At 52.2% G+C, this 9,860-nt stretch overlaps 1 protein-coding gene across 1 annotated transcript in view; it reads right to left on the reverse strand.

Moving 5' to 3' along the window:
* PRICKLE3 (prickle planar cell polarity protein 3) overlaps window positions 1–9,860 on the reverse strand; it is a 17,727-nt gene that overhangs the window by 5,457 nt on the left and 2,410 nt on the right. Inside the window, exons 2-5 of the mRNA XM_018569146.1 lie at window positions 5,686–5,771; window positions 2,943–3,123; window positions 2,732–2,845; window positions 916–1,125 (exon numbers count right to left, since the gene is read on the reverse strand). Coding sequence (XP_018424648.1) covers window positions 916–1,125; window positions 2,732–2,845; window positions 2,943–3,123; window positions 5,686–5,771 — 591 coding nt within the window. The remainder of the gene's footprint in view (window positions 1–915; window positions 1,126–2,731; window positions 2,846–2,942; window positions 3,124–5,685; window positions 5,772–9,860) is intronic.

Consider the following 9,860-nt stretch of genomic DNA (forward strand, 5'->3'; position numbering starts at 1 on the left):
CGCGTCATTACACGGCGCACGTCTTACTGATTGGCCAGAAAGCCGGCTCCATGCTCCCTTGTCATTAGGTAGGGGAAGGAGCATGAAGCCAGCTTTTTGGCCAATCAGAAAGCCGGGGGGGTGTAATGACACACTGCCCGACTTCCTGATTGGCCGGGAAGCCGGCTCCATGCTCCCTATTTCTACAATCAAATGGTATAGTGCAGGGGTCAGCCTTACATTACTCCTGGAGTCATTCATAGAACGCAGGCCGCGGCGTGGAGTCATTCATAGAACGCAGGCCGCGGCGTGGAGTCATTCATAGAATGCAGGCCGCGGTGTGGAGCCACTAATAGAATGCAGGCCGCGGTGTGGAGTCATTCATAGAACGCAGGCCGCGGTGTGGAGCCACTCATAGAATGCAGGCCGCGGTGTGGAGTCATTCATAGAACGCAGGCCGCGGTGTGGAGTCATTCATAGAACGCAGGCCGCGGTGTGGAGTCATTCATAGAACGCAGGCCGCGGTGTGGAGTCGTTCATAGAACGCAGGCCGCGGTGTGGAGTCATTCATAGAACGCAGGCCGCGGTGTGGAGTCATTCATAGAACGCAGGCCGCGGTGTGGAGTCATTCATAGAACGCAGGCCGCGGTGTGGAGTCATTCATAGAACGCAGGCCGCGGTGTGGAGTCACTCATAGAACGCAGGCCGCGGTGTGGAGTCATTCATAGAACGCAGGCCGCGGTGTGGAGTCACTCATAGAACGCAGGCCGCGGTGTGGAGTCATTCATAGAATGCAGGCCGCGGTGTGGAGTCATTCATAGAACGCAGGCCGCAGTGTGAAGTCATTCATAGAACGCAGGCCGCGGTGTGGAGCATGTTCTGTGAATGACACTGTAGAGAACATTTCACGGTAGGAGGGGATTATAACGCTCTCACCTTATTGCATACCGTCCCGTTCGTGCTTCTGGCGACCGGACGTGCAGCTCCGCGACCCAGGTTCTCTAGTTTCCGTTTTCGACTGAATAGCGTTAGCAGCTCCTCCTCTTCCTCTCCCTGCAAAGAGCAGCAGTACCGGGCCTGGGACAGGACCGGCTTACAACTAACAGCGGAACTGGGCCTAGTGTAGAACAAACAGCAGCGCTGGGTCTGCCATAGAACCATGCAAGAAGAGAGACAGGAAATGGAAACTCAAGGAAAGGGCATGCCAGATGAACAGGATGGAGCAGACCTTCCTCAACCTTTCTACCCCAAAGGAACTCCTGATATCATTTTCTGGGGTAAGGGAACCCCTGATATCATTTTCTGGGGTAAGGGAACCCCTGATATAATTTTCTGGGGTAAAGGAACCCCTGATATCATTTTCTGGGGTAAGGGAACCCCTGATATCATTTTCTGGGGTAAGGGAACCCTGCTAAAACCAATTCATTGGGGTTCACTGGGAAGAATGTCCCTTAACATTGGGGTTCACTGGGATAGATACACCTTACATTGGGAAGAATGCTCCTTACATTGGGGGTCAGTGGGGAGAATGTCCCTTACATTGGAGGTCAGTGGGGAGAATGTCCCTTACATTGGTGGTCAGTGGGGAGAATGTCCCTTACATTGGAGGTCAGTGGGAAGAATGTCCCTTACATTGGGGGTCAGTGGGAAGAATGTTCCTTACATTGGTAATCAGTGGGACGAATGCCCCTTACAGTGGTGGTTAGTGGGACAAATGCCCCTTACACAGTTGGACAGTTGGAAGAATGCTCCTTTCAGTGGTAGATAGTAGAAAGAATGCCCCCCCCTTACACTGGTGGTCAGTGGGAATAATGCCCCCTTACAGACAGCTTAAAGATTATTGGTGTCAGGCTGCTGGCTCTTCCTAGGGGTTCGGGCCCTGGAACTTTGCAGGTACCATCAAATTGGAGGTCAGACAGCCACTGCTGCCCCTCTACTCCCTGCTGCCCCAAGGCCTTGGTTGGCCTTGTGGGATATCCGGCCCTGGTCAGGTCACCAGCCTGGCTGGGTGGCATGGTTGTGTTAATCTCAGGACTAGATGAAGTCCTTTGGCAGGTAAAACAGCTCCCGTAGAATGAATTGGTGTACTGTGGACCAAGCCAACTTGTCTGAGCACCACCATCTCCCTGACACATCCCCCCTTACATGCATCTAGGGTTGCCACCTGTCCGGGATTCACCTGGACAGTCCGGGTTTTGAATGCCGTGTTCGGGTTTCATGGCGGCAGAAACCCAGACGCAAGATGTCAGGCAGACAGGGGCAACCAAAATTAACCAGTTGACATCCGCGGTGTTAGACCCCCTTCCCATCCAGGCCATTTTTCAGTATTCAGCGCTGCGGTACTTTGACTGACATTTATTCCAGGGCTACTGGCCCTCCACTAAAAACAGTCTCAACTGTGATATTTACATAAGAATGGGCGGTGCTAGTTACATATGAATAAGCCGCGACTCATTCTCCCCAAAAAAATGTCCGCTTGTCGCTAGAGTGTTCGGATTTCACTTGAAGAAAAGGTGGCGACCCCACATGCATCGTATCCAAGTATTTAGCCTGGAAGTCAGCTTTACAATTATTTATGGCCCTCCAAGAAGATTTGGTGAGAAGGTTTCCTTCTAATATAGGTGGAAGCAGAATGTGAGAAGCATCAAGAGATGGAGGGAAAGAGAAAAGGTAAAGTACAGGCCCAAAGACCGAACCGGGCCTTGAGGAACGGCAATCCTCGGCCAAGCCTTGACTTGGCCATTCTCCTCACCTCGCTGTCGTGTGGGGGTAGTTGGTGGAGAAGTTGCCTCAGTCGGTACCTCTCTCCTGGGCTCTGAAGATAGGGGACCTTGTCTTCTGGCAGACATCTGAAATACTGGTGTACCTAAGACAAAGCGCAGCCAACACGGATCAATCTCCGAATTAGAAAAACAACAGCCGTCGGAGAAAAATGATCGTGGGTGGTCGATGAAAGGCGGTACCTGCTCCGGTGTCAGCCCAGGCGGTGCCCAGGTGTATTTGTCGGAAGCCGTATCCGAGCTGCTTTCGCCCGACGACATCCGTTGTGCGCCAACCAGATGGCACAGAGAACGCTCCAGGTCGTGCAGAGGCGCCGCGCTGCCATGTTCCTCCCAACGGCACTGACAGTGCTGGCAGATCTTCCTGAAACAAAAACCAGCGTATGGTCGCCAACCGGTCTTTAACAACCCGCCACTGCCGACGTTTCAGATCCACTTCCAAGCAAAAGCAGATTCACAAAACCTTCATCCAAGATTCACACGTTTTTAATATTGAATCCAAATTGGAATCTTGGGTGAAAGTTGTGTCAATCTTGTGTAAAAACATAAACCCCTCAGTGAGCTGGTGTAGCTAAATGCACCCCGCGCTATATTACGTCTGTATAATGACTCCATACATCAATGAACCCCATTCTGCCGTCCACTTCCTTCTTCAGAGAGATTTCCCCCCCACTTCCTGCTGTGTCTATGGGACAGGAAGTGACAAAATGGGTCACAGATGGCAAAAAAAACCCCAAATAATAGGGGATTTAAAGAAGAACTCCAGGTAATGCGAAAAGTTAACACTTGCAGTAGGGCTGGAATGAAGAAGATATGCGCAGCCGATCCTCGATCCTGCGGAGGTGACCACTAACCTTTCTCCTGGGGTTACCACGTGTCCGGGTTTTGAGTCCTGTATGTTCTGTGTTCCGTGTTTCAGGCCAGCTAAAACCCGGACGCAAGATGTCACGATGTCAGGCGGACAGGGGCAACCGTGGGGTTCCAACGTGAGTGCATGGAGGAGGCACGGGACACAGAGAGACACTGGAACTTGAGGAGCAAGGAAAACAGTGTTGAAGGGCACACGCTCCTGGTTGTCTCTCCTCACTCACCTGGCTGCCTCTCTTCTCTCTCTCCTGGCTGGCTCTTCTCACTCTCTCTCTCTCACCTGTCTGGCTCTCCCTGCTCTCTCTCCTGGCTGGCTCTCCCTGCTCTCTCTCCTGGCTGGCTCTCCCTGCTCTCTCTCCTGGCTGGCTCTCTCTCCTGGCTGGCTCTCCCTGCTCTCTCTCCTGGCTGGCTCTCCTCGCTCTCTCTCCTGGCTGGCTCTCCTAGCTCTCTCTCCTGTCTGGCTCTCTCCTCACTCTCTCTCCTCGCTCTCTCTCCTGGCTCTCTCTCCTCACTCTCTCTCCTTGCTCATCCTCCTGGCTCTCTCTCTCCTTGCTCATCCTCCTGGCTCTCTCTCCTTGCTCATCCTCCTGGCTCTCTCTCCTGGCTCTTTCTCCTGGCTCTCTCTCCTTGCTCATCCTCCTGGCTCTCTCTCCTTGCTCATCCTCCTGGCTGGCTCTCCTCGCTGGCTCTCTCTCCTCACTCTCTCTCCTCGCTCTCTCTCCTGGCTCATCCTCCTGGCTGTCTCTCCTTGCTCATCCTCCTGGCTCTCTCTCCTGGCTTGCTCTCCTGGCTTGCTCTCCTGGCTCTCTCTCCTCACTCTCTCTCCTTGCTCATCCTCCTGTCTGTCTCTCCTTGCTCATCCTCCTGGCTCTCTCTCCTGGCTGGCTCTCTCTCCTCACTCTCTCTCCTCGCTCTCTCTCCTGGCTCTCTCTCCTCACTCTCTCTCCTTGCTCATCCTCCTCACTCTCTCTCTCTCCTGGCTCTCTCTCATCGCTCATCCTCCTGGCTCTCTCTCCTTGTTCATCCTCCTGGCTCTCTCTCCTCGCTCATCCTCCTGGCTCTCTCTCCTTGCTCATCCTCCTCACTCTCTCCTGGCTCTCTCTCCTTGTTCATCCTCCTGGCTCTCTCTCCTGGCTCTCTCTCCTCGCTCATCGTCCTGGCTCTCTCTCCTCGCTCATCGTCCTGGCTCTCTCTCCTTGCTCATCCTCCTGGCTCTCCTCACTCTCTCTCCTGGCTCTCTCTCCTGGCTCTCTCTCCTCGCTCATCCTCCTCACTCTCTCCTCACTCTCTCTCTCCTGGCTATCTCTTCTGGCCAAAACCAAGAATCAGGATTTTTGTCCTTAGAGAAAGATAAGCAGGTAGCCCACACAGCCTGGTGGTAGTCCCACGGCGAGGTTTACCTATTTGCACGCCTGGAGTTCATCTTTAACCCGTCCCAAATCCATGCAAATAAAAGAAAAGGGTTTTGGCGTCACATTGTAATTCTGGTGGCAGTCCTAGCCGTGTACCTTGGCATTGGGGGAAGTGGGGGGCGCAAAGCTGAATACAACAATGCATTGGGTAAGCCTAGTTTCTTGCATGGATAAGCAATGTGGCCTCGTGGTATTACATGCTGAGCTCTGCGTATGTCAGCGAGCCGGCAGTACAATGAGGAAGTCTGCGGAATGTGAAACCTGAAATAACAGCGAGATGATCCGATCCGTGTCACCGGGACTGAGGGAGAGAGTTCCCATCACAGGCTACCTCCATATCACTTGCAGCATAACACAGGAGGAGACCCGTACCACGCATACCAGAGGAGGAGACCCGTACCATGCATAACACAGGAGGAGACCCGTACCACACATAACACAGGAGGAGACCTGTACCACACATAACACAGGAGGAGACCCGTACCACACATAACACAGGAGGAGACCTGTACCACACATAACACAGGAGGAGACCCGTACCACACATAACACAGGAGGAGACCGGTACCACACATAACACAGGAGGAGACCGGTACCACACATAACACAGGTGGTCTCATATATAATGTCCCCGGTGGTCTACGTACCGCCACCTGTGTGCCAGAAATCCCGGACAGCGGTCCTTGCAGGAGTAACATGGCTGACCCTGGCCTGTGACATTGATCTCCGCTCCCTAATAAGAAATACAAAAGTCACATCAATCACAACTGTCACCTTCAGGCCTCGGCCCCCCAGCTGTGGTGAAACTACAAATCCACCCAGTGCCAATCTTAGGTATACTTTGGGTTTAGATCAGCAATAGGCAACCTCCTAACTCCAGCTGTTGTGGAACTACAAGTCCCACGAGGCATTGCAAGGCTTTGACAGCCACAGACATGTCTTCTAGAGGCAGATGCATGATGGGACTTGTACTCTCACCACAGCTGGAGGCTCAAGGTTGCCTAATCCTGGTCCAGAGGGTCGCTGTGAGGACTTCCTGTCCCCTTCGGGCCCAGTTACAACCACCGGAACCCCCTGTTCCTACACTGAGGCTTCCATGTATAGGAGACAGGTCCACTTTACAAGAGGACTGGAAGAACAAAACGCGATCATCTCTGCTGACGCAACGCAAGGCGCCAAGAGATCCCCGGAGACAAAATATCGACGATAAGACGGCGTCCGCTTTCCGATAAACTCTGCTCGTCAGCCCAAACACTGGTTCGTGTGACTGTAATGAGTGTACAATTAGAGGGCTTCAAATACAGAGCCCGGGTATGGGAAAAGCAGATGACGGAAGCTGACACAGCCGGGGGGGATCTCTGATCATGTGGGTGATATGTGCTAATTGCAGTGCAGAGCAGATGCTGGAAACTGTTTGAAGAGTATATTCCCCCCCTCCCCGACGAGGCAAAATGAGGGCTTCTGGGGGATTTACGAAAATGTGCACCCGGGGGACACCATTGGAGAGGTGACACCAATATGACTGACAGTCATGTTGGTGTCACCCCCTTTAAAAAGTCGGGCACTCGGTAATGGACCGTGTCAGGAGAGAGGATCCGGCGGCATACCTCATCCCGCCGTGTGAACGTCCCCTCCTCTCTCTGCCAGAGTCCATCACCAAGATGTCTGCCAGCAACCGTCATGGCGGGGTGTCACCCGGTCTCCGCTCCAGGTAACACCCGGCCTCGGGATGCCCCTGCCCAAGTCCATCTTTTGGTTTTTAAAGAGCTGCTATCTTGGCTGTTGGCTTCTCTTTCTAGGGAGTCAATGATCTCCGGGATAAGAGTTCCGGCTTCATGGGATGCATGCGTGTTCAAGGCCAAGATCCATAAGATGGGCTTCTCTTTCTAGGGAGTCAATGATCTCCGGGATAAGAGTTCCGGCTTCATGGGATGCATGCGTGTTCAAGGCCAAGATCCATAAGATGGGCTTCTCTTTCTAGGGAGTCAATGATCTCCGGGATAAGAGTTCCGGCTTCATGGGATGCATGCGTGTTCAAGGCCAAGATCCATAAGATGGGCTTCTCTTTCTAGGGAGTCAATGATCTCCGGGATAAGAGTTCCGGCTTCATGGGATGCATGCGTGTTCAAGGCCAAGATCCATAAGATGGGCTTCTCTTTCTAGGGAGTCAATGATCTCCGGGATAAGAGTTCCGGCTTCATGGGATGCATGCGTGTTCAAGGCCAAGATCCATAAGATGGGCTTCTCTTTCTAGGGAGTCAATGATCTCCGGGATAAGAGTTCCGGCTTCATGGGATGCATGCGTGTTCAAGGCCAAGATCCATAAGATGGGCTTCTCTTTCTAGGGAGTCAATGATCTCTGGGATAAGAGTTCTGACTTCATGGGATGCATGCGTGTTCAAGGCCAAGATCCATAAGATGGGCTTCTCTTTCTAGGGAGTCAATGATCTCCGGGATAAAAGTTCTGGCATCATGGGATGCATGCGTGTTCAAGGCCAAGATCCATAAGATGGGCTTCTCTTTCTAGGGAGTCAATGATCTCCGGGATAAAAGTTCTGGCTTCATGGGATGCATGCGTGTTTGAGGCCAAGATCCATAAGTGCCACAGTGTTTTGGGGCCTCTGAAGGACCCTTTCCCTGGTGGTATATGTTCTCAGATGGCCAATCGAAGTCTATGGACAGCTGGATCTAAACACAGGGGAGTCCGTTTACATCCGGTTGCCCCCCGCTCCGGGCAGGTCCGGATAAACATATGGAACAGTGTTCTGCTTTGCTAGACTTGATCGTGCCGGATCCGGGGTAATCTGATGTGAAGGGACACATGTCCATGTACATCCCATTCTCCATAGGCTAACATGGGGTCCGGTCAGTTCACTTTTTTCGATGGAGGGAAAAAACTGGGTGGACACGGAAGTCACGGCTGTTACATCCAATCCCTACCACTGATATCAGGAGGGGATCCATGCACGGATCCCCTACTAATCAGTTATTGCAATGAGGGGGGATATAAGGGGGAGGCATATAAGGGGGGATATTAGGGGGGTGCATACAAGGGGGATGCACCCGGCAGCTATGCGGTATAACAAAGGTCCATAGCATAATACATAATACGTCTGTTCACAATGCACATTATACTAATTGGACGCTTTACAAAACATTTTCAGGAAGACTCCATCACAATGCGTGTAATGTAATATATATAAATATGTTCTTTACATGTCTCCTGGTTTTCTCTGTGGACACGGAGGCCATGGACACATCACTTGTTAGAAACACACCGGTATTACTAGTCCTGTGCACACCCCGAGGGCACCTTCCCTCTTATCAGATTTCTCACAGAGATCAAAGCTAGGCCATGTACCATGCATACCGTGCTTGGCTGCGCACCTTCCCCAGCCTATGGGAGCCATGCCTGGGAAGGAGCAGTGTCCGTCAGCCGACAACGGGTTAAAAAGGCACCGGGCCGCAGCAAGAGGAAACAAGAACCCTGAAGACAAAAGTTGGGGCACTTAATAGGTAACGGCGACCTTTGTAATCATTCACTTGCTGTTAGGCTTTAATTGTCATCTATGGAGCTACACATGGTGGGAACCGTGACCTAAGTTCACAAAAATGAAGATTTGTCACATGGAAAAAGTAAGTACACCCCTACATTTCCCACCACTTCAAATCCTTGAAGAATTGGGTGTTCCAGACAAGGTGCCGATGATTACGATCTCCTTCGGCAGTATACGGGTGGAACCTGTCCCATTTACACCTCAGCTACATCAGCGTCATTAATGTTAAATGGTTTGGCCCAACCCTCTATCTGCCACTTTTGCTTTGCTTGGCCTGTTAAAGGAAGTTGAAATATAACACGGACTGGCCAGAGCACCAGATACAAATAAAGGGAGAAAAGGGTAAAAAAAAAAAAAAGAAAAGGAATGCGGCCACCACATCTGAGGACGGGTAAGCTGCGATATATGACACTTTGTATCTTGGATCCAGATGTGCATTTAGAAGTCATTTGATGGACATGAGTTGACTTGAACATCCTCAGAGTGACTGTGACGGCTCCTTTGTACGTCTGAGACGTGTATTTCCCCCGGGTGCCAAGTGTTGCTTTAAGCCTTTAATTTGCCGGAGCAGAAACATAATTGTTGTCTCGGGAAGATTCTGCGGGGTTGGGATTCTCGGAAAAAGTTCACCAGCCTTCTGTTTTCTGTGTCTGCTGACTGATTTACGAGCAGATCTACACAAATATGAACTCTTCTAAGTCGTATGTACAAAATCTGGTGTCACCGTCCTCCTGCTTAAGGTCCACCCACAGGAAGCAGGCTCAGCATGCTGCCACAGAGCCCACTTCTACCCTCGGGTCTGCACAGCAACGGTCTGCCCAAACACCGGGACCATATTGTGTACTACAGCACTCTACACAACAATGGCCTGGCCCACTGCGGGACCTAGGGGGGGGGTCCTGGGAGAGGAGCCTCATGGTGCCTAAGTTCCTCTCGTCTCCACTGACACAACACTGGCTGACCACTGCAGTGCGACATAATTTTGCCCAGTTCCAACCAGTTCCAACCATAATTTAGGGGTAATCCGGGGAAAGGAGCCTTATGGTGCCCACCAGAGCTCAGGGGTGGTCCAGGGAGAGGAGCCTCACGGTGCTCACCAGAGCTCAGGGGTGGTCCAGGGAGAGGAGCCTCACGGTGCTCACAAGAGCTCAGGGGTGGTCCAGAAAGAGGAGCCTCACGGTGCCCACCAGAGCTCAGGGGTGGTCCAGGGAGAGGAGCCTCACAGTGCTCCTCTCTCTGGACCACCCCTGAGTTCTGGAAAGCAC

Source organism: Nanorana parkeri, unplaced genomic scaffold (assembly GCF_000935625.1).
Source record: "Nanorana parkeri isolate BGI_ZX_2015 unplaced genomic scaffold, ASM93562v1 scaffold1291, whole genome shotgun sequence".
Classification (NCBI taxonomy): Eukaryota; Metazoa; Chordata; class Amphibia; order Anura; family Dicroglossidae; genus Nanorana; species Nanorana parkeri.